Raw genomic sequence first — 24,149 nt, 5'->3', positions numbered from 1 at the left:
AGCAGGAGGTTGGACTAGAAGACCTCCAAGGTCCCGTCCAACTGTTATTCTGCAATTCTGTTTAAACCCTAAGTCTGTTCAGGCATATCAAGAAGTCCTTTTCTGCAGCTACCTGCAGATAATCTCCAGGACCTGGGTTCTGAATTATCTTGTGTTATTTATTATTTGCTTGTGTGTTTGTTTGCCTGCCTTTAGGCCGTATCAACGTACAAGGTTCAAACACGTTATTACCAATATCTACAAGTCCTGGGCTGATTTTGTAGCAAGTGCTAAGCTATATATATTTCTATCAGTGGTTACTTTAAGACATGTGGACTTCAACTCCCAGAATACACCAGCCAGTGCGGGTGGACTTCTATAAGGGAGGGGGGAAATGAGCAAAATGAGGAATTCTGGGAGTTGAAGTCCACATGTCTTAAAGAGGCAAAGTTTGAGAAACACTGTTCTAAATGTTAACACTTTCAGTTAATAGAGTTTCTGCAAACGGCACTTTTTATTCTATTTTCCCCCTGATTTTATTACCACTGGGATATTTGAGGTTGTACTTTATCCTACCTTCTAATTATGGTATTAGACTTACCTATAAATACATATCCATTAAAAATAAAAGAAAAAAAATAGAAAACCTCTCTAAAATAAAAAATAATAATCAAACTTAGCCTGTCCTGGACCTGGTTAAAAGAACTGCATAAATCCAGCCTGGGCAGGATGTTTATATTTTTTTAATTTTTGCTTTAATTTATATGCCGCCCTTCTCCAGAGACTCAGGGCAGCTTACAATGCGCTAAGCAATAGCCTTCATCCTTTTGTATATTTATACAAAGTCAGCTTATTGCCCCCACAATCTGGGTCCTCATTTTACCTACCTTTGAAAGGATGGAAGGCGGAGTCAACCTTGAGCCTGGGGAGATTCGAACTTGCAGTAATTGCAAGCAGCAGATGTTAATAACAGTGCTTTAAACCACTTGTACTACAGGCTGTCTATATTGGGTGAAAATTCAATTCAATCCATTCAATTCAATTCAAATGAACACACAAAACTCATTTGCAACCATTTTTTTATTTTCATAAATGTTTGCCTGACTCACTTGCAACCATTTTTCTTCCATAAACACCTGACCAATTCACCTGTAGCCTTTTTTTAAGCATAATGCTGTCCACAGTTCTCTTATGAAGAAAATTCCACTTAAAAAAAAAAAAAAACCACACACAAAACCTCCTTTTATCTACCAGGCACAGGTTGAGCTCTGCACGAAGACTCTTCCCACCATCCTGAATCCAGAATGACAAAAGAAGGGTCAACCTTGAGACCTACAATAACCATCCCGATTTGCTCCGTCCTGCATCGTTGCAGATGTCCACCCCCTCCAGCCTGCGCTAAACCCAGGCTCCCGATGCCCCAAACCAGGGGCTGATCTCCTTGGCACCCGGCGCTTGCAAGAAAGGGACCCCAGCCTTCCTCCTCTGCCCTGCCGAGCGCGCTTGGGCTTCCCGGCCGAAGGATGCGCTTCCCGGAGCGCCTAGGCGCGCTCTGCGCTGCCCGGATCCCGCTGGCGCAGTCCTTTGTGATGCCAGGGCTGTTGCGCACGGCCAGCCGCGATCCCTGCGCTCGGTGGCGCCCTTCCTCCTCCTCCTCCTCCTCCTGGGCAGCGAAGGAAATTGCGTGCCGCGGAGGAGGAGACTGGCAGGCCCAATGCGCAGCGCCGGGGCGCGCCGGAGAGGAGAGGTCCCCGCAGGCGGAGCGTCGGCCGGAGGAGGTGCCGTGCCAAGCGGCCAGGGCAGCGCGGAGGAGCGGACCTGCTTCCCGCAGCCGCCCCGGCCGCTCTCCGGGCGGTGAGTTGAGTTCCCACGGGGGAAAAGGGGCGGTTAGGAAGCGGAGCGACTCCGGAGCCAAGAGAGGAACCGAGGCGGCTTTGCCTGCCTCTCCACGTGGCTGGCTCTGGCGCTGGGAGGGGGCGCGGGGGTCTCCTCCGTTGTCCTGCAGGGGGAGGAAAGCCCCCCTTCTCCGCAAGCTTGCCAGCCCCTCTTCTCTTCTCCCCTCCCCCTTTACACGCTTCGAAATCGGGGTGCGGCTGTAGCCATGCGCCCCAGTTGGGCGAATCCGTGTCCACGCTGCTGGTAGTGGTCCGGTTTTTTGCTACGCCCGGGTTAAGCCCGTTCCCTCCAGCTCGGCGTGGGGGTCGGTACCCGCTTTGCCTTGCCCTGCATCCCCTCCCCCCACAGCACGGTGACAGAGCAGCCGGACCGAGTTCACACGTTAGATCTTCACTCGGGAGCCTGGAACCGCGTTGCGCTTCATCCTTGGCTTGGTACCGGTATGACAGACGGTGCTTAAGCAGCCCCTCCTCCGCCTTGGTCCCCCAGCCTTGTTAATTCGGTTATTTTTGTTAATACAATGTTAGGCCAGGATCTTTAATCAGGGCTTGTTTGAATAAAGGATGAACCTAGAACTAAGAAATAGTTAACCTTAAACATGGCAATGGGTTACAGGAGACCATTTGAATTTGATCTGAAATGGTATAGCACCGTGAGGGCGAATCTACGGCATGCGTGCCGGAAGTGGCGTGCAGAGCCACCTCTCTCTTGCCCATTGCTTTTCTGGGTTTCGGCGCACACTTGCGCACTAGCCAGCTGGAGAGCAGCTCCCCGGCGTGCATGGGTGCGCTGGGAAGCTGAGCTTCCGGTTTCAGGCACTCCCGCACGTGCGTGCTGGCCAGCTAGTCTTCGCACACGCATGTGTGCCAGAAACTAGACGACCAGGTGATCAGACACGCACCCAAACCATGGTACAACTTTGGGGTACAAACTGGGTTGCTTGGCAAACCCTGGTTTAGCATTTGGCATGAATGCTGCTAACCTGGCTTGTTCACGCTCGCTTTGCAGGACTGTTAATTCATCGTGGGCTTGTAGGGAAAGGATGTTGGCACGGCCCTCAGCCTGTTTCCATAATTGGGCACGGAATGGCGTCGCTCCCAAGGAATGTATATATTTAGTCCCCAAGGCCCGTCCGTCTTGGTCACACATATTTTGGCAGTTACAACACAGTCTGCATTTTATACACAGTGCGTAGTCAAACCCCCATAAGCCCCAGCCTTTCACACCCCCTTCTCTGCAAAATTCCCCTAATAAGAAATCTGGATTAGAAGAAACGAAATGTGATTTGGAGAGCTTTGGTTCCATCGCAATGGCTTTAAAAAGCAGATTAAATTCCTCGGGGGACAGTCACAGATCAATCCATGGTTATTAAGCAGGGCATGATTTATTTCAGCTATTTTTACCTAACCGGCTTGCTAATCAATTAAAAACTTTAAAAAACCCAACGACACGCAAGGAAAGCCAGAAGGGGAGGGTAAAGGAAAACAGCAGCCCATTATAACTGGCATAGGGAATGTCGCATTTTGTTTAATACCACTGAATATTAGCTGTTGGGGAGGTAGAGGTGGGAAAGGGAGGGGAGAAGCATTGGATTTGGATAAAATTGGGGAACCCCGGCTTTTCAGGGGCCGAGAACTGCAGCCAAATTGCTTTGCCAGACATCGAAATGGCTGGCAAAAATGAGGGGTTCACCCTCTAACCTAAACCAAATGGGGACCAGGCACCCCAACTCAGCTCTGCTGATCGATGACCTGTCCCAAAGATTTGACTGATGGAGTGATACCCGATTCGACACCTTGGGACATGGGTGCGAATCCCATGGCCGGATTCACACAGTGAGGAGGTTGGGGTGGAACATGGGTCAGTTCTGGACTCTGGGGAAGGCTGGGACGAGGGCTCTTGAGTCGGAGGCAGACAGGGGGCCAAGGCCATCTGGTAGTTCTTTGCTGCCTCTGGAGTCTGACATCAGCAAGGCAGAAGAACAGCGGGAGCCTGTTCCCAGTGTGCGCATGCACAGAGCTGCCAGGATACAGGAACGATTTAAGGAAACAGGGTCGACTTGGGAGTAAGGCGTGGAGATGATTGGCCCCTCCCATAAGACATAACAGAGAAGTAAACGGGACGTGAGTCTTTGCAGGAAGCAATTAGTTCATCTGGTCGGTAAAAGCTCTGTTTGACTCTGTGCTAAGTTTGGCCTTGCCCTGCGTCTGGCAATTAGTTCTCTGGCACCATTCCAAGGGAGATAAGGTGGGTGTTTGTAAACACTCCTCTGAAATACTGTTTGTGAAGCCTTTCGAACTAAATGAAAGTAATTCACAGCCGTATGAATAAAAGAAGTTTGCCGGGACTAAGATTGTGCTGTATACTTTCTAAGGAAACCTAGGTCAGAACAGACTGGTGGTTGTTGTTTTTCTTTTTGCACCTAAAACAGGAAGAAGTTGCATTTTATCCGGCTTCAGAATGAATTGGGCAGTTTGTTTGTTTTTTTAACCCCTTCTCCTGCTTTCTTAAAAAAGGGGGAAAACCCGCCTGGCTGCTCGGGAGGAAGACGGAAAGCCACAACCATGGCCAGCGACGTGGTGGAAGATGAGCTGGAATTCTACTCCAAGGCCGAAAAATATTGGAGGGACGTCCCCCCCACCGTGGACGGGATGCTGGGGGGCTACGGGCATATTTCCAGTATCGACATCAGCAGCTCCAGAAAGTTTTTGCACCGGTTTTTGAGGGTGAGAAGATTTTACGAGGGGATGGGGTTGGCGGACTCCTGGGATGGCCTGTGGCCCCCCCCACTCTTTCTGTCTTAATCATTATTTCTATTTCCTCTGTCTTTCTCTTATTTCTATTACTCTCTTTTTCTGTCTTTCTCTATCATTCTTATTTCCTCATTTTTTCCCTCTTATTTCTCTTTCTTTTTGTCTTTCTCTATCATTCTCTTATTTCTATTTCCTTTGTCTCTTTCTTTCATATTTTTTTTCCTTATTTCTATTTTCTCTTTTTCTGTCTTTATCATTCTTATTTTTATTTCCTGTCTTTCTCTTATTTCTATTTCTTTCTCTTTTTCTCTCTTTATTTCTATTTTCTTTTTCTGTCTTTCTCTATCCTTATTTCTATTTCCTCTCTGTCTTTCTCTTTCTTTCTCATTTTCTGTCTTATTATCTTTCTTTTATTTCTATTTCCTCTCTGTCTTTCCTTTTCTTTCTGTCTCTCTCTCTCTCTCAAACACACAATTTCGTGAGGAAGATTTTCCCTGTTTCCCTCTCTCTCTTTCTAGTTCTTCTTCTTCTCTCTCTCTCCCTCTCTCCCCCCAGCTGTGCAACAAGGGAAGATTCTCGCTGCTATTCTGTGTTCCAGAGAAGTGTCTTTTCCACTCTTAGCAAAGGGTCCTTTATTCCACTATTTCTCAGCCTTGGCAACTTTTAAGATGGACAGACGACTGGAAGAGTAAAAACATAGCTTGCTTTTGAGGGTCATGTTTCTAGCCCTCATGGACTTTTTCTTGTTTTTGGTCTAGGACGGGCCAAACAGAACCGGCACAGCCTTGGCCTTAGACTGTGGCGCTGGCATCGGACGGATCACAAAGCGTCTGTTACTGCCTCTTTTCAAATCTGTGGACATGGTGGACGTGACGGAAGATTTCTTGAACAAAGCCAGGACTTACCTCGGGACCGAAGGCCAAAGGGTCCGAAATTACTTCTGTTGTGGGTTGCAAGACTTCAGCCCGGAGCCTAACACCTACGACGTTATTTGGATTCAGTGGGTAATTGGTAAGTGACGCTCGCAGGAGTGGCCAAACAAATTTCCCAATTTCATATGTGCAAAATTCTGTTAATGCAGCTTTAGAGAACAACCAGATAAGAGACAGCATAGCCCAGAGCTGCACGATGGGCAGAGAAAGAAAATTCAGAAAGGAACCCTCCGTAGTTTCTCAGGCTGTAAAGGAGACAGCGGGAGATTTGTACTTTCAGACTTTAGTACTTTTGTGGGGCAAAACTCACTTCCTACCTGTCTCACTGAGCAAGACAGGTAGGAAGATTCCGTCAATATAGCCTTGACAATAAAATAGAATTACGTTTGCTGTCTGGTCTACCTAGCAAGACTGACCCACTTGGATTCCACTAGGCTCTCAGCATCCCCGTTTCTCCTTCCCCACAACAGGACACCTGACGGACGAGCACCTCTTGCACTTCCTGCAAAGGTGTCGCCTGGGACTCCGCCCCAATGGCATCATCGTCATTAAGGACAACATGGCCCAAGAAGGGGTCATCATGGACGAAGTGGACAGTAGCGTCTGCCGGGACCTGGAAGTGGTTTGTAAGATCATCCGCCACGCTGGGCTGAGTCTTCTGGCCCAGGAAAAGCAGGAGAACTTTCCAGACGAGATCTATCACGTCTATACCTTAGCCATGAGGTGAAGGAGATCCAGGAAGCATTACCGTGGTGCTCCAGGACAAACCACGGTGGCCAGCGGTCCAGGAGGGAAGGGCCAAGAGGCGAGATCGGCTAGGGGGTCTCAAAAGAGGTGGGGAGCAGGGAGGGAAATATGGTGGTTGTGTCCCTGGGTGGCAAAAACAGACTGGGACAGGGGAAGTAAAGGTAAGCCTGATTGTAGTGTCCTATGTTGGTTTATTATGATGGTTGGGGGGAGAAAAAAGACCTGAAGAATACACCTTGTATGGTGCAGGCTAGTTGCCGAATTGAATCTCTAGAATCTGCCATCATGGTTTGTTCCGAGTTTCTTTTGCTCCCATGCTTTCAGCCAAAACAACCACACACAAAAATCCCCCAGATGGGTTTAAGAACAATCCCTGTGTTTCCAAACAATCCGAAATGACCCAAGAGGAAAAGAGGATGGGGAGGAAAGGGGGGAAAAATACGAGCGGGCTCGAGATGCTGCATTTTGCTTTGCAATTTAAAAAAAAAAACACAGGAAGTTTTTCTTAAAACTCACGGTCAATTAGGATGATACAACAGCAGCCTTGGGGGTCAAGAATTGCAGTTTGAAGACCCTGAATTGGGTATCTTAAATTGGGTACGTCTAGTCTGGTGAAAGGAAAGGGACACGGTGGCTCAGTGCTAAGATGCTGAGCTTGTCGATCGAAAGGTCGGCAGTTCAGCAGTTCGAATCTCTAGTCCCGTGTAACGGGGTGAGCTCCTGTTCCTTGTCCCAGCTTCTGCCAACCTAGCAGTTCGAAAGCACGTAAAAAATGCAAGTAGAAAAATAGGGACCACCTTTGGTGGGAAGGGAACAGCGTTCCGTGCACCTTTGGCGTTGAGTCATGCCGGCCACATGACCATGGAGACATCTTCGGACAGCGCTGGCTCTTCGGCTTTGAAACGGAGATGAACACCGCCCCTTAGAGTCCGGAACAACTAGCACCTATGTGCGAGGGGAACCTTTAACTAGTCTAGAGAAAAGAAGAAATAGGGGCGAAATGATAGCAATGTTCCAATATTTGGGGGAGCTACCACAAAGAGGAGGGGGGGGTCAACCTATTGGCCAAAGCACCTGACAAGAAGCAACAGGTGGAAACTAACCAAGGAGAGAAGCAACCTAGAACTAAGGAGAAATTTCTGACAATGAAAAGAATCAACCACTGGAACGGTTGAAGTGACCAGAAGTTGTGGTTGCTTCACACAACCGTTGCAGCATGTCCATAGTCACATGATCAAACTTCGGACGCTTGGCCGTATGACCATTGCCGTGTTCCAGCGTCATGTGATCCCCTTCTGTCGCGCAAAGTCAAGGGGGAAGCCAGGTTCACTTAACGGCATTACTAACTGAACAACTGCAGTGATTCACTTAACAACTCTGGCAAGAAAGGCCTTAAAGTGAGGCAAAACTCACTTCCTACCTGTCTCGCTGAGCAACATAAATTTGGGGCGCAATTGTTCTAAGTCAAGGATTTACCTGTTTGTAAAGTCAATGGGGAAGATGGCGGGATGTCGAAAACGACCACATGAGATTTGGCTAACAAGGGCAACTAGGATTTCTGGAACTACCAGTGTAAGTTACTGAACTCGTATGATGTTATGTGGTATGACTCGCTTAGCGGAAAAGACTTCCCAATCCCAATTATCGTCAGTAAGCGAGGACTACCTGTCATAGATTGATCACAAACCAGAACAATGTTTTTATCCATAACACGACAATATGCAAAGAGCCTAGGTGCATTCTTTTAATCAGATGTTGGCATGCCTGTCTCAACCCTGGATGTTCAGTAGGGCTCCAACATAAGCCTACGCAACCTCACAATCCTTTGGCACAAGAGGGACAAATTCTTCCTCGGCTGGTACACAACTCCACAAAGGATTTTTCCCGCCAGTTCAGCTGCCGTGGGGATGTGATTCCGTTGCAAATTCTCGGTGCCCCCAACCCGCTCCCACCTACCCACCACTCAAATGTGCTGCCGCAGACACGGTATATACACCACGTCATCGGCTGTTGAACATTGAACGGAGATCTTGCCATACGTGCGCTGGTTATCAACGAGGAGATCCGGGATGGCAAATATCCAAGGTCCACTTCTCGTCCCAGGAGGTCACACCTGCTCCAGAGATGCACTTGGATCTATGAGGAGGTACCTCTTCAAGCGGTTGGGCAGAGGGAGGGCCTTCACCTTGACGTCTACGGGCCAAGGTTGGAGATACTGCCGCAGGTAGACTCGGCACAGGTGCTTCAAGGTAGGCGGAGTGTTCTCCAGCTGCTTCAGTTTCCCGAAAAGCGCCTGGATCTTCTCTTGGTGGTACCGGCAGTGGCTCAGGTCGATCTGGAAGTTGCTGGGCAGCTTGACCACCGGGCCGCTGGCCATCATCAGCTCCAGGGCGGTCTCAGCTTTCTGCAGCAAGTCGATGGAGAAGCTGTCGTCTTCGGATTCGCTGAGATGGGAACACAGGCGCTCGAAAATGATGTCGAAGCCGGACCAGCAGGTGGGCCCGTGGAGGGAGCAGCTGTGCGAAGCCCCCGACTCCAGGAGGAAGCGTAGCAGCGGGAAATGCAGCCTGAAGCTCTTGAGGCAGAGGTGGGTGAGAGACTCGTAAGGCGGGCACTCGCTGGGGTTGGCGCCGTGGGCCATCAGCAGCCGTGTGGCCTGGAAACAGAAGCGGTGGATCATCTTGGCCTCTTCAGCGTCGCTGCCCACCGTCTCGCCCAGCAAGAAGATGATGAAGGTGAAAACGGTGTCCCCGTCCTTGGTGGTGGCCTTGACGTCTGCGCCTGGGGAGGCCGGGGGAAGAAAACGGGGAGGTTCATTGCATGGGTGTGGGTGTGGGTGGGTGGGTATGGAATACTGGTCACCACTGGGGCACCGCCCTTAAAAGAAGACTTGGCAGAGCTTGCAAATTAAACATTTGCGCCATCTTTTTTTAAGTCTTTGGACAGCTTGCTACTATATTTGAGTGGCTGCCCCAAAGAAGGGGACAACCTATTCTCCAAAGCCCCTGAAGGCAGGACAAGAAGCAATGGATGGAAACTAACCAAGGAGAGAAGCAACCTAGAACTGAGGAGACATTTCCTGACAGTGAGAAAAATTAACCAGTGGAACGACTTGCCTCATGAAGTTACGGGTACTCCCACACTGGAGTTGTTGGTGCTCTTGTTACCTAGTTGGGTAATGTTCTGCAAACAAAACTATTTGCCTCCAGAAGTTGTGGGTGCTCCATCATGGGAGGTTTTTAAGAAGAGATTAGAGTTTGTCCGGAATGATTTAACTTAACAGCTGCTGTGATTCACTTAACAACCTTGGCAAAAATGGTTGCAAAGTCGGACGAGCAACTTTGCTTAGCCACAGATGTTCTGCTTCAATTGTGGTCTTAACTCAAGGACTACCTGTCCTCCTTTACCCTCCCGTCACTAAATTGGGGCAATTCTCTTCATCTTTGAAAGAGATTTTAGAAGCGAATTCTCATCCCTCCAGGTAGAGCAGGGGTAGGCAACCTTAAATACTCAAAGAGCCACAAAGGTCCTAACCAGGAGACCCCTGTTCAATTCTGGAGCCGACCAGAAGTTCGGTTCCCCTACCATAGTCTCCTCCTAGCGCAGCATCCTAACCGAAAACCCTATCAGTTGTGGAGCCGACCAGCGACAGGGAGCTGCAGCAGAGGGATGAAAGAGCCACATGCAGCTCCAGAACCGCAGGTTGCTAATTCCTAAGGTGGAGAAACAGCAAAGGGGAAGGGGGGGGGGCAAATCACACAAGAACTTTTTCTGCACAAGCAGAAAATCCAATTTTTTTCCTTGCACCCAAACCTGGAAATTCGTCCTTCCTCAAAGCTCTGCTTGAAAACTGGGTAGAACTTGGATTTCCCCCCAAAATAACCCTGCAGAAGGATGGGTGGGAAGCAACTCACCTCCTTCCAACAAAAGGCGAATGTTTTCGATGTTATGGATTTGAACCCCGTCGCTGCTGGCCAGCGCATGCAGCAAAGCGGTCTTTCCTGAAGCAAAAGGAGAGAGGGATTAGAGCAGGGGTAAAATTCTACAGCATAAAAAAAATGCTTTAAAAAGTAAAAAAAAAAGGTTCCAACAATCGAGCGGCACAGCTGTGATCATCGGAACTTTTTTTAAGCATTTTTTTACTACCGGTTCGGGCGAATAGGTAGTAAAAAAAATGCTTTAAAAAGTTAAAAAAAAAAAAGTTGACCACGCCCACCCAGTCACATGACCCCCACCACTACCAAGCCACGCCCACAGAACCGGTAGGAAAAAAAATTGCATTTCACCGCTGGATTAGAGGAAGAGCGGAAGAGGTGGGAAGAGGGAAAATACGACAAGGCAGAAGCCAATTCCACGGTTCCTCGAATCTGGACGGTGTCCAGGGGTGAAATGCTCCCAGTTCGAACCGGATCGGGCAATCCGGTAGCGATTGTGGCAGGAGGTTCGGAGAACCGGTAGTGATGGTGGCACAAGGCTCCGCCCACCCGCCTGGGTGTCGTTACTTCCTGCTTTTAAAAAGAAAAAAAAAAGTAGAACCACTAACCATGTTTATCAGCGGCGTTGATATTGGCCCCGAGTTCTAGGAGACGCCGCAGACAAGGCAAGCGTTCTGGTTCTTCGCTGGCTAGATCCAGAGGACTACTTTCATGAATCTTAAGAACAATTGGAGAAGGAGAGGGCGGAATATTAAGAGTCTTTCGGCCTGAAATCGATGCTTTGCCATTAAATTTACTCCTGGAATGAATGCATTGAGCTGACTTTGCCCCCCGGGCTTCTAACAAGGTGACCCCGAGCCAGCTAAGTCATCGGTTGTGCATTCGCACAACCTCTTCAAACCTGTTTAATGAATCCATGGCAGGAAAAGCCACAAAACGGGGCAAAAATCTTGTCCCTTAACTACTGTCTTGCTTAGCAACAGAAATTTTGCACTCGATTGTGGTCGTAAGTCGAAGACTATCTCTACTACCCATATATAAGAATCTGGTTAACTAATGGTTAAAGCCAAATTGGCACCAGGATAAGGGTCAAGAGGATACAAGGAAGGTCGGTCTTGGGTCTTTTGTGGCGGTGCAGAGACTCCAAGCTGATGAGACATTTAACTCCGCCCTCCAATTCAGCCCATTCATCTACACTCCCCCAGTTACACCCACTCGGCTTAGGGGGAGGGTGTCGCTCCCCCAGCGGCTCCATTTGGGGACCTGTTTTGACTCGTTTTAAGGGGACCCTAAGTCCCCATACAAAACCACCCCATTTGCGCTAGAGGTTTTGCTGATTTTGCACGGTTATTCCAGGGACGAAAATTATAGGGTGTTGCAAGCATGTACCATCCCTTCCCCTTTCTTCTACCCTCCCTCCCCAATGTGGCTCACCCCCACCCCATTCCTTGTTTTATCCTCCATCGACATGCGGGGGGGGGGGGGTTATTGACAGAGCCCCATCTTCCTATCCCACCTTCTCAGCTATGCCTACATGGATTGGAATTGCCAAACTTCAGAACCATCAGAAAAATCCAGGAGTTGTTGTTTTAACACACACACACACACCAGATTTGGCTGGCTACAAACCCTGTCTCTGCGGTTGATATCTGCGCCGCGCTGCACCAGAAGTTCAACCATGTCAGGCTGGTTTCGTAGCACCGCGATGTGTAAGGCTGTGTAATAGGTGACCGGATCTATCAAAGGTAGAAAAATTTTCATCAGAAAACATTCAAACATGCAAAACCCCAAATGGGGCTCTTCCCTTGTTAGGGAGATTTTTAATCTCTGAATTCTCCTCTTTGGGCAAAAAAAAGCTATTTTTTTTAAATAAGTTCCCTGAGCTATAGATATTCTAGCTTTTTACTCTTTAAAAAAGTCTTTTTTAAAAAAAGCTATTTTTTTAAAGGCCAGCATATGTGATGGATATTCCTTTATTTTGGGGTATTCCTTCCCAATCCACATCTTAACAGCCGTCCGTTTTTTATTTCTTTTATTTTTATAAAAGATCGAGGAGACCGGCTGCACTTCCCTCCCCTTGTTTTTCCCCCACAACAGCCCTTCAAAGTAGGCTGATCCGAAAGTCAAGTTTCCAGGGTGTTTGGTGGATTAGCACCTCAATCTTCCTCTCCGTCCCAGTCCAAAATCTTAAATCGTGGTCATTTCCTGGCACGACCGACACCGAACTGAGCTGCGGTCCACGTGCCCCCAGCTTTTCTCAAGGGCTGGGCGTGGCCCTTCGAGCCCTTCCCCCACTTCTGAAACATCTGCTGTCCTACTCTACAAGGCTGGTGTTGCAAGAGCTGGCAAGAAGAAAGCCTACCATTAAGCACTGTCCCCCCGCAATAAGAAAGCCAGCAGGGGAAGAAGCAGCCGGCCCCCCGCTTCCTCCCCATCGCCCCCCCACAATCAAGGACCCTTGAAAAGACCAGATGGCCAGCCTCGCAGGGAAGCCGCCATGTTGCCCCGGAGACGGTTGTCTAGCATGATGTCATCCGTAGGAGGAGCTTGGAACTTGGGAGGCGGAGCCTGAGGCTAGCTTTACAATTCTTAGCTGTGCACACCAACTAAGGGGCGGGGCCTGTAGACGAAGGGGTGGAGCTAGAGGCCAGGAAGAGAAATACAGGTGGTCCTTGATTTACAACAGTTCGTTTAGTGACCATTCAAAGTTACGACAGCACTGAAAAAAGTGACTCGGGACCCCGTTTTCAGACTTAACGACCGTTTCAACATCCCCATGGTCACGTGATCAAAATTCAGATGGCCACTGACTCATATTTATTACGGTTGCGGCATCCACGGGTCACGTGATCTATCCCCCTTTGCGGCTGTCAGCGGGGAAGCCAGATTCACTTAAGAAACGTGTTTCTAACTTCACAACCGTGGCAAGATGGATGGTAAAAATGGGGCAAGACTCGCTTAACAACAGTGACAGAAATTTGATCGTAAGTCGAGGACTTCCTGTACTGGCTGGCCAAAATGCTGCCAGCTATCCTAAGCAAGTTCCCTTTCCAGGCTAAAGACATGATATTGTAGAGGGGGTGATGGTGATGGATAGAGATTGGGGTTCACCTTTACAGCAGACATGCCCCCCCCCATTTACTTGAAGGGGGGGGAGCAGGAACCCGGTGACCTGCAAGGCAATAATTGGAGTCCTTCTTTCTTTGATCCATCCTGAGCCTGCTGTATATACCAAAAGTCCTCGATTTACGACTGTAATGGGGCCCGACTATTACGGTCATAACTCAAGACAGTCACCCATGAAACCAATGTGATCTGCTCACCCCTTTTTTTGCAACGGTGGTTAAGTTAACGCCGTAGTCCTTCAGTGAACCAATGTTTGTTAGGGGGCATTTTTCTGGTCATGTGACTATAGTAAATATGGGGCAGTTGCCAAGGGGCCAAAATGCAATCACAGGACTGCCGGAGGGGGTGGCACCATGTGATTAAGTACCTTTTGGGAGGAGGAGGGGGGGTCTGTCATAACTTGACCCAGTCGTAAATCTGAGGACTACCTACAACGATCTTATCCCTGGTGTAATTCTGAAATGAAAACAGTGGCACAGCAACATCTACTGGTGAGAAACAGGCAATACAACGCTGAACAGTGGCAGGGCCGGGGTACACAATTGAAGGAAGATACCCACCCCTTCCCCCTCCAGGTCAAGCACCCCTCCCTCTCCCCTAAAACAAAGCCAAGCCAAAAGAGGGGAGAGTGGGAAGCCCGACCTTCGAAGGTGATGTCCGCCCCATTGTGCAAGAGGACTTCAGCCACCTGGACCAGCCCAAGCTCCGAGACCTTCAGCAATGTGTAGCTCACGCCTTCTTGGTAAAAAGCTGAATGGGATTCGCTTTCCAGAAGCTTCTGGAGAACCACAAATTTGCTGTGGTCTTCGGCCGCAGGCCTGGAGCTTTTCAAAATAGAGAAAGACTGGATAAATACAAGAGAAACTACCAAAATCTTCTTATTACACAAACGAAGAGCCCGTTTTGGAAAACATGGACGAGAGGTAGATAGATAGATAGATGATAGGAGAGGATATAGACAGACAGATGGAGATCTGTGAGCACAGAGGAAAGAGTGTGAGTTAGCTTTTATGTGAGGAAATACAAAGTCTAGCTTGGATGTAGCATGGAAGCCAATTTACTTTAATGGTTTGAAACCAGGAGCTGTGAGTTCTAGTCACCTTCGCCATGAAAGCTGACTTGTTGGGTTGCAGAACCAAACCAGACAGTGATGGAGGTGCAGATCTTTGTCCTTAAAACTGCTTACCTCTCCGGCAACTCCTGATTTTCGGGATCTTGTAATCCCAGAGACTCCAAGATTGCATCTACTAAAGGCTGATATTCGAAGATGATTCTACGGAAGCCATGAAGAAACGGCATTCTTTCCGATGGTCATCCAGAAAGGACTCCTTCACGCCCAGCCCAATGGTTGCTTCTCCTCGGCCTGTTTCAAAATCAAAGCATACGGGTTTTTATTCATGAAATAAATAAGAATCGGCTGAGGAAGTACTGAAACATACATAACCGGATTTCAAGAGGAAGATCAACATGGTTGGCTTCAAGTTTGATTTCAGGGACATTTTAAGAAAGGAGGGGGAGGAGGAGATGGAGATGGAGAAAGAGAAGAAGATGGAAAAGGAGGAGATGGAGGAGGAGGAAGCGGAGATGGAAGAGGAGATGGAGAAAGAGAAGAAGATGGAAAAGGAAGAGATGGAGGAGGAAGAGGAGGAGAAGATGGAAGAGGAGATGGAGAAAGAAGATGGAAAAGGAGGAGGAGCTGGAGGAGGAAGAATGGTGATGGAAGAAGAGATGGCAGAAGAGGAGATGAAAGAGAAATGGTGGTGGAGAAGAAGGAACCACACCCCTTCCCCTTTATGGCAGCCTGTTTTCTTAAAGTACTTTTGAATTATGATTGATGGCCACGAGATTTTGGCCATCTCTCCGTAGCTCCCATAAGATTCCAAGCCAAGAATGCTGAAATCCCGCAAGATTTCGGGCAAGAACCTATGAGATCTCAGGAAGGAGATTGGTCAATCTCACCAACCTTTGCCAGTTGCACACTTAACTTTGGCAGGTAAGAACCACCTGCCGATGATGCAGCATTTTGGGGAGTGTTTTGTAAGCCAAGTTGGGAACTGATCCCCTCCCTCCCAGACTAAAAACTGTCCATGGACTTTCAGGAAAGACGGACAAAAGTGGGGTCAGAAACACAACCTAGTAGTTCCTTCAGGTCCATCCTGAAGACCTTTCAACCAAGCATGGAGAGCCTGCCGTCCAGTTCCAGCAGGAATTCTTGGAGGGGGCCCTGGAGATATTGTCTATGTAGGAGAACCCAAGATCACGTCAATATGGGGTCTGGACCCTAACATCTCCTAGCCCTGGCGGTCAAAACGTTGACCAGGTTTCTACCAGGCATAGAAAGTTACAGTTCTCCTTCATGTTTCTAGTTGTCCTTCACCATCCAACCAGTGGCTGCTCCCCCCACCCCACCCCCAGCAGAATTCTTTGATTCAACTGCCACCTCCAGAATCTGAAAATGGTTTCGCTGGAACAGACCAAACTTCCAGGCAGGGAGGGGTGTAGAGACCCTTGAGCAAGCCACCTAGATGGGTTTCACGCGTGGCATATGCTTAAGGTGGGACTAGAACTCACCGTCTCCTGGTGATTGGCCCAAAGTCCCCCAGCCAGCTCTTAGGCCTAAGACATAACTATAACTCACCGTCTCCTAGTGATGGGTCTCAAAATTACCTCATTTTAAAAGAGGATCTCTAACCCACCTACCCAAACGAAGCTCACAATACCAACATCATACGGCAACTGTTTGCAACAGGGGAGATTGGTGGAGGCCCCATGATTTTACAAAAAGGAAAACTCAGTAAAATAAGATTATCTTTGCATGCAGAAGGAGGGTGGGGAGAGGCCAATCGAAAAAGCCAGTTGTTTTAAGAGGCAGGGCAGGGATGTCACTCTCACACAAACCAACCTCAGCTCAGTCCCCTTATTTCCTAGAAGTCAGCTGCCCCCTTTGGTGAGGAGTGGCAAGCTGTCAAAAGAATAAATTTAAGCTAACCCAATGGCAACCCCGCTGGCTGAAGAGGAAACAAAGCAAATTGCAACAACCAGTAACAGTAACAGAGTGGGGAGGGACCTTGGAGGTCATGTATCCAGCCTCTTGCTCACGGCAGACCTGTACTAGGGATTCGAACTGCCGACCTTTCTGATCGACGAGCTCAGCGTCTCAGCCACCTAATCAGGAACCCCAAGAAAACAAGCTCCATTTTTCAGGAATAAATAAATAAAACTTAATGGCAACTCCAAGAGAAAATAAACCAACTTGTAGCAGATCTCCTCCAAGGATAAACGACGAGAGAATAAATTTGGTGCCTCTTTTTATCTTTGTTTCTACCTTCCCCTTCTTACACGATATTATTGTTATTAATTGTCGCTATTGATATTATTTCCTGATCAACACTATGGCCTTTAAAAAAAAAGCATTAAACATACTTCCTAGGGAGTAATTTTGGCTAATATATTAAAATTCTACTTTCTCCTTCTTACGCAGCTACTGGTTGTTTTTCCTCCCCGGATCGCGCACTCGCGCACTTTTTTCTTAAAAAAAAGAAAGAAAAAGAATAATGGATATTTTCAACGTTGCAATTTAGCCAAACCTTCCAAAATAAAATGAAATCAAACAAAAGTGACAATCAAAGCCAAATTTCTCTTTTTGCACCGTCCTTCCCGCCGCCCCTTTGCAAATCCTGCAGCGCGTTTTTTTACGCACCGTCTGGGATCAAAAACTCCTCAATTAAGTTTGCACTTCCGAAGCCGACCATTCACACGGGTTTCTCTTCTTTTTTTTTCTTTTCTTTTTTTTTTTTTGCATCCGGGGAAAATGCAGGAAGCGGAAGAAAAGAAAAGAAAAATGCAAGCAAGGCTTTCGGTTGCAAAATTGCAGAAAGAACCTCTGGTTTTATAATGTGGGGTTTTTTTTCCCTTTTGCCCTCTGCAGGTTGGAGAGAGATTTCTGACTGCTGAAAAACATCCGACTTTCAGGTTCAAACGACCTCTAGAGGGCGCGCTTGGCCGGGAATATATGTTTTTTAAAAGATGCATTTTTTAAATTTTATTTTAAGAATTTTGATTTTAAGTTTAAGATTTTTATTTAACACCAGCTGGATACCCGTGCTTCCTTATGAAACTATGTGATCGGGCTTGATAAATTGACACTGCTTGAAAATTCATGAGTAGTTACGATCGGCCTTTCCTCTCCCCTTCTCTCCCTCAGGCTTGCCCCACAGAAGTCTCCCCTATCCTTTCCCCTGGTTGCTGCTGTGAAAGTAAAACTGAAAGTGAAACTCCTCTCTTCTGCTTGTGTTTTTGCATTTGGAACAGATTTCAGGTGGGGAGGGGGAGTAGAACTCCTTAGCATCAGAGCGTGTTAATCATAATATAGGAAATACTAATGCTCTGATGGTCATCTCGAAAAACCCTTTCTTAGTGAGCACCTAGAAACCAAGAGGAACATACGTGGCAAATTTCAAGTTTGTAGGCTTTACAGTTCTGGACATTTTGTGATGACGGCGTGAGTGGTTTCCGCTTTTTTTATATATAGATTTATGTAGCCAGGTGGACAATGCATGAGAGAAAAAAGGACTGGGGGAGGGGGGACATGATAGCAGTATTCCTGTATTTGAGGGGCTGCCACAGGGAAGAGCACCTGAGGGCAGGACAAGAAGCAATGGGTGGAAACTAATCAAGGAGAGAAGCAACTTAGAACTAAGGAGAAATTTCCTGACGATGAGAACAATCAGCCGGTGGAACTGCTCGCCACCAGAAGTTATGGGTGCTCCATCACTGGAGGTTTTTAAGAAAACCACATGTCTGAAATGGCATAGGTCTCTCCTGCTTGAAAAGGGGGTTGGACTAGAAGGCCTCCAAGGACCCCTTCCAGCTGTATTCTGATTGAGAACAGGGTTGTCGTCGTGAGGAAAACAGGAGGAGGAAGATGTCCTGGATATGCGTGTCGCCTTGAGTTATTTGTAAAAAAAATAATAAAGGCAACGTGCAGATAAATCAATCAATAGATTTGTGGGTATCTCCTCTTTTCTCCTGAATTAGATTTGGCATTGAAAAATCTTTCCGCAATCAGAAATGGGGCCGAGTTTAGCAGCCTTCTAACCGGGCAGAGGAAACGCTTGGAGAATTTTCCGAGCAACGCTGGCTGTTGAATGATTGCAATGCTTTTGGGGTGTGTGCGTGGGGGGGGAAAGGGGTACCTTTGGGGACCCTCAATGCTCCCCCTCCCACTTAGCAGTTTCTTATCTTGAGAAATTAATCTGCCCTTTGACAAGGCGTGCAGACGTTTTCCCCTTTCAAAAAACCTCACTATTATTCTGGGCCATCTGTTTGCAATTTATAAATTCTAGTCGAAGTTGACTTTATTAGCTTTCCTCTCTCAGAGAGGGGTACGCTGCCCCCACCCCCGCCCCCGTTGATCCCTCGTGCCTCACTCTGCAAAAATTTGCCAAATTCCCAGGGACCAATCTTTCCCTTTTCTCTCTCCCATCTTCCTCAACGTTCATCATTGAACAGACCGAATCCTTAAAATCCAAGTGAAATCTGATTTCGCGAAAGTCATTGCCAGGATGCGTGATGATTACTGCTGAACGAAAAGTTTATTTTATTGATAGAAACATAGAAAACTGGCGGCAGAAAAAGTCCCAGTGGTCTGTCGAGCCTGCCCTTTGAGGTTTTTTAACAGAATTACAGTCGGAAGGGACCTTGGAGGTCCTCTAGTCCAACCCTCTGCTCACGCAGAAGACCCTATCCATCCTGATCAAATGGCTCTTCTTGAAAGCCTCCAGTGATGAAGCACCCACAACTTCTAGAGGCAAGTTGTTCCACTGGTTAATTGTTCTCACTGTCAGGAAATTTCTCCTTAATTCCAGGTTGCTTCTCACCTTGATTAGTTTCCATCCGATGCTTCTTGTCCTGCCTTCAAGTGCTTTGGAGAATAGCTTGACTCCCCCTCTTCTTTGGGGCAGCCCCTGAGATATTGGAAGACAGCTACCATGTCTCCCCTGGTCCTTCTTTTCATTAAACTAGACATGCCCAGTTCCTGCAACCGTTCTTCATATGTTTTAGCCTCCAGTCCCCTAATCCTCTTTGTGGCTCTTCTCTGCACTCTTTCTAGAGTCTCCACATCTTTTTGACATCTTGGCGACCAAAACCGGATGCAGGATTCCAAGTATGGAATACTTACCAAGGCCTTATAAAGTGGTATTAACACTTTATAGATCTTGATTCTATCCCTCTGTTTATACAGGTAATCCTGGATTTACGACCACAACTGAGCCCAAAATTTCTATTGTGAAGAGAAACAGTTGTGAATATTGGCCCATTTTACAACCTTTCTTGCCAGAGTTGTTAAGTGAATCACTGCAGTGGTTAAGTTACTAACGTGGTTGTTGAGTGAATCTGACTTGCCCGTTGACTTTGCTTCCCCTCCCCTTCTCTCCACTATCCAATCATCCATGCATCCACCTCTCCTCCTCTCCCCTCCCCTCCCCTCTCCTCCCTCCCCATCCATACATCCATCTCTCCCTTCTTTCTCTCTCCTCTCCTCCCCTCCTCATCTATCCATCTGTCCATCCATCCATGCATCCACCTCTCCTCTCCTCCCCTCCTTTCCCTCCCCATCCATCCATCCATCTCTCCCTTCTTTCTCTCTCCTCTTCTCCCTCTCCATCCATCTATCCATCTATCCATGCATCCACTTCTGTTCCCCTCTCCTCCTCTCCCTCCCATCCATGCATCTCTCCATCTCTCTATCTCTCCCTTCCCTTTCTTACCCAAACAGTATGAGAGTCCTTGGTTAACATTGATTGGGCCTGGAGAGAAGCCATCACTTATCCAGCAGGGAGGCCAGGAGCGGAGGGGGCATTTTAGGAAGAGGTCCAGAGAAATTCGATCATGAAGGACCCCTCCTGGCTGTCTGGGGGAAATTTAATTAAATTGCTGGAAGGCCTGTGTGCTGAACAACACACATCTGGATTCAATATGTGAGACTTTGATACACACAAACGTATGTGTGTGTGTGTGTGTGTAGGGGGATAGCAACAGAGAGAGGAGGAATGGAATGGAATAGAATAGAATAGAAATAGAATAGAATAGAATAGAAATAGAATAGAATAGAGTAGAGTAGAATAGAATAGAATAGAATAGAATAGAATAGAATAGAATAGAATAGAAATAGAATAGAATAGAGTAGAGTAGAGTAGAATAGAATAGAATGGAATAGAATAGAATAGAATAGAATAGAATAGAATAGAATAGAATAGAATAGAATAGAATAGAATAGAATAGAATAGAATAGAATAGAAACTTTATTCGGCCAAGTGTGATTGGACACACAAGGAGTTTGTCTCCGGTGCATAAGCTCTCAGTGTACATACAAGCAACAAGTGATAGATAAATCATGACCATACTCATAAAGTACAATCATCATAAATCATAAGATGCAACACTCAAGTGACAGTCATAGTATCATAGGATTGGAGGGGACCTTGAAGGTCTTCTAGTCCAACCCAGAATCCCCAGATCATCCCAGGCTGTCCAAACCTTGCTTGAAACCTGGACCTAGTTCTCTACCTGTAGAGGAAATCAGTCTAAAGAGAGTTTCTGGCAGGGTATGAATGTTTTTCTTCTCCTCATTTGCAAGTTGTACCTATAGCTTCGCCTGCTTTTAAGGGGGAATTGATTTTGTAAACTGTCCCCATTCCAGGGGAAGCGAATTCAGATCCCCTCAATTCGACCAGCAGTTCCATCGTCTGACTGCAATTTTTCCACCTTTGGGCTTTGAGCAAATATTCCAGCAAAGCTTTGGAAAAAAGCAAAGCCAGAATTCTTTGCCCTTGTCACACGGTGACTTATAAGGATTTCGCCCTTGATTTATGCCTCTTGCGCTACAGAATTACCCTCTTAGTAGCCAGCTAGCGCTCCCCAGAGATGAACTAAAGTCCATTTTCCCACGAAGGAGCGAGGGAAGAAGCTTGAGGAGCAGGAGTTAGGAAAGCTAAGATTTTGTGGAATTACAAAATGCGTAAAAGGAAAGCAGGGAAGACATCCTTGGGCTTAAATAACAAGAAATTAACTTGTATCATCTCATTGCTCATTTAAAGAGTCATAGAACATAGAATAACAGAGTTGGAAGGGACCTTGGAGGTCATCTAGTCCAACCCTTTGCTCAAGCAGGAGACCCTATGCCATTCCAGTCAAATGGCTGTCCAATCTTTTCTTGAAGAAAAAGGGAAACACAGAGAGAGAGAGACAGAGAGAAAGACATGTCCTACAAACACCTTCCTTTAACCTCTAGCGTAAATAAAGGAAATTTATTGCTTTGACCTTCCAGATCATCTCTGGGACAGACTTTGACCAAATGAAAGACAAGAGGTCAAAAGGGTAACCGGCTGGAGAGTGACGTGGGACTCAGGAAAGGAAGAGAAAAACCAGCTTGTGCCACTCAAGGACTGAAGAGAGCCAGAGAATGGAGAAGGTTCCTGTCTTGCAAACCCTCCTTGACGTCAAGAGTGTAGGAAGAAAAAAGAGGTCCATCAAGTTTTTGGTACCCAGGAAACAGTTTCCTAGCCTTGTTTGCAAGGAGACCAACGTACAGGTAGTCCTCAACTTACAACCATTGTTTAGCACGAAGGGTCATAAAGTGAGGCAAAAGTCACTCAACAACTGTCTCGCTTAGCAGCAGAAACAGAAACTTTGGCTTCTGGCAAGCAAAGTCAGTGGAGAAATATAGAAATACTGATGATAGATGAGAGTGAGATAGATAGATAGATAGATAGATAGATAGATAGATAGATAGATAGATAGAATAGATAAATAGAGAGATAGAGATAGAGATAGATCTCGATAGATAGTGATAGATAGATGATAGATAGATAGATAAGATATAAGATAGATAAATAGAGATAGATAGGGAGAGATAGATAGATAGATAGATAGAGATAGATAGATAGATAGATAGATAGATAGATAGATAGATAGATAGATGATGGATAATAGATAGAGATAATAGATAGATAAATAGATAAATAGATTGAGATAGGGAGAGAGAGCGATATATATAATAGATAAATAGATAGAAATATCTATCTAGATAGAGAGATATAGAGATAGATAGATGATGGATATAGATATAGATTTAGATAGGGAGAGAGATATAGATAGATAGATAGATAGATAGATAGATAGATAGATAGATAGATAGATAGATAGATAGATGATGGATAGAGAGACAGAGAGATATAATAGATAACTAGATAATTAGATAGAGATAGATAGGGGAGAGAGAGAGAGAGAGAGAGAGAGAAATAGGGTTAGGGTTAGATGAATATGTTTCAGTGTAAGACTGATAAGCTTGTTAACAGCTCCTTATTCCTTGTCTGCAAATTTTACTGATGGAAAACTGATACTTTCCTTCAGCCATCGAAGGAAACTGACAAACAGAGATAAAAGCACCTGATTCTCTTTAATTGTGAACAGACAGATTGCCCCCCCCCCTCTGTCCCCCCAATCCCCGGCCTGGCACACTCATCCTTATAACTGGGACCTCTTAAAAAGAAACAGACAGGGACTAAATGCATTTAATCCTATCTAAAGGATTGAAGCTGGAGAGACGAACAGGCCCTCCCCGCCTCCCACCCACCGGGGTCCTGCGCAGTGCCTTTAAGTACCCGAACGAGGGAGGAAATGGCATTAATGCGGCTTGTTTAATTTATTTATTTGACTTTGCAAATCACCACCTTGACCTGCAGGGCAGGGAAGTGGGAGGGGTGCGTCTCTCTCTCTCTCTCTCTCTCTCTCTCTCCCTCTCTCTCTCTCTCTCTCTCTCTTTCCGTGTGTGTGTGTGTGTGTGTAAGGGCTTTGTGAGATTCCCAATCTGCACCCCCCCACCCCCTGCCCTCTTCCTCTTTCCAACCTCCAAAATTTTCTCAATGACTTACTGTTCCAGCTGTGCGAAAGGTCCAGGGGTAATTCTGGGGGTCCCCCTGCCGCAGAGCGCATACGTCTTGGCGTGTCTAAAGAAACTTTAGCCGCCTGCCAAGAAAACTTTCGGCCTCCCCCTCCCGAATCAGCAACCCCTAATTCTCCCTCCCCCTCTCAATTCCCCCCCCCAACCAAATCCTCCCTCCTTTTTTGCTTTAGAACTCAGTTTTCCTTTGATCATAAAAAATGAAACGCTCGTATTTCACTTTCCAAATACCAGCAATCATCGGACTGGAGGATCCGCAGGGAGGCTCAAGACTTGATTATGCTCTCCACATCATTATTTAACGCCCTGAGCAGCTACTCAGATGCGTTGGGGGGGGGGGACTCTCTCTCCCCCCCCCCAACCTTGGCTGGCCTCCCATCCCAGGCTGCCTTCTTCTGGCAAAGAAACAGAAAGAAGAGAGGAATTCTAAAGGAGCATCATTCTAGCAGTTAAGACAGCCGGCTAGAAACTGGGAGAATGGGAGTTCTAGTCCGGCCTTGGGCATGAAAACAATCTAGATGACTTTGGGCCGACCACTGGGAGAAACTGAGTTCTAGTCTCTCCTTAGGCACGAAAGCCAGCTGGGACATTTTGGGCCAAACACACCCGGAGATAGTGAATTCTAGTCCAACCTTAGGGAGGAGAGACAGCCAGGTGACTTTAAGCCAATCACCAGGAGATGGTGAGTTCTGGTTCTGCCTTTGGCATGAAAGCTGGCTGGGTGACTTTGGGCCAATTATCAAGAGAAAGAGAAAGAGGAGGAAGGAAAGGTGAAGAAGAAGAGAAGGAGAAAAATATCAAAGCCACAACAGTGTTA

At 46.9% G+C, this 24,149-nt stretch overlaps 2 protein-coding genes across 5 annotated transcripts; one reads left to right on the top strand and one right to left on the bottom strand.

Moving 5' to 3' along the window:
- The first annotated feature begins 1,594 nt into the window (after positions 1–1,594).
- NTMT1 (N-terminal Xaa-Pro-Lys N-methyltransferase 1) lies at positions 1,595–6,588 on the top strand. The gene is made up of 4 exons (XM_034436117.2): positions 1,595–1,833; positions 4,392–4,601; positions 5,387–5,639; positions 6,031–6,588. Exons 2-4 carry the CDS (start codon positions 4,440–4,442, stop codon positions 6,285–6,287), a joined length of 672 nt encoding a protein of 223 aa, XP_034292008.1. The 5' UTR covers positions 1,595–1,833; positions 4,392–4,439; the 3' UTR covers positions 6,288–6,588.
- A 1,449-nt stretch (positions 6,589–8,037) lies between these two features.
- On the bottom strand, positions 8,038–23,473 carry ASB6 (ankyrin repeat and SOCS box containing 6). 4 transcript variants are annotated; one of them, XM_087879614.1, is made up of 8 exons: positions 23,304–23,399; positions 19,550–19,651; positions 14,555–14,731; positions 14,011–14,192; positions 11,872–11,978; positions 10,851–10,959; positions 10,222–10,308; positions 8,038–9,088 (listed from the first exon to the last, which is right to left on the bottom strand). In XM_087879614.1, the coding sequence occupies exons 3-8, from the start codon at positions 14,665–14,667 to the stop codon at positions 8,415–8,417; spliced, it is 1,272 nt and encodes a 423-aa protein (XP_087735740.1). In that variant the 5' UTR covers positions 14,668–14,731; positions 19,550–19,651; positions 23,304–23,399; the 3' UTR covers positions 8,038–8,414. The 4 variants fall into 4 exon arrangements, with proteins under 4 accessions (XP_087735740.1, XP_087735739.1, XP_034292005.1 ...); XM_087879613.1 differs by lacking the exon at positions 19,550–19,651 and having other exon boundaries at positions 23,304–23,473; XM_034436114.3 differs by lacking the exons at positions 19,550–19,651; positions 23,304–23,399 and adding an exon at positions 17,069–17,313.
- Between the last annotated feature and the right edge of the window lie 676 nt (positions 23,474–24,149).

This window comes from Pantherophis guttatus, chromosome 16 (assembly GCF_059756535.1).
Source record: "Pantherophis guttatus breed Tessera chromosome 16, ASM5975653v1, whole genome shotgun sequence".
Classification (NCBI taxonomy): Eukaryota; Metazoa; Chordata; class Lepidosauria; order Squamata; family Colubridae; genus Pantherophis; species Pantherophis guttatus.
The sequence above is the reverse complement of the archived record's forward strand: the minus strand, read 5'-3'. Positions and strand labels throughout refer to the sequence as shown.

Bases quoted from the DNA above. Each gene is read 5' to 3' on its own strand.
- NTMT1 (XM_034436117.2), top strand. From the start codon at position 4,440: ATGGCCAGCGACGTGGTGGAAGATGAGCTGGAATTCTACTCCAAGGCC. The intron at 4,602-5,386 runs GTGAGAAGATTT...TTTTTGGTCTAG, and splicing joins TTTTGCACCGGTTTTTGAGG to GACGGGCCAAACAGAACCGG. The intron at 5,640-6,030 runs GTAAGTGACGCT...TCCCCACAACAG, and splicing joins TTGGATTCAGTGGGTAATTG to GACACCTGACGGACGAGCAC.
- ASB6 (XM_087879613.1), bottom strand. From the start codon at position 14,667: ATGCCGTTTCTTCATGGCTTCCGTAGAATCATCTTCGAATATCAGCCT. The intron at 14,193-14,554 runs GTAAGCAGTTTT...TATTTTGAAAAG, and splicing joins AATCAGGAGTTGCCGGAGAG to CTCCAGGCCTGCGGCCGAAG. The intron at 10,309-10,850 runs GTTAGTGGTTCT...CTTTTGCTTCAG, and splicing joins CAACGCCGCTGATAAACATG to GAAAGACCGCTTTGCTGCAT.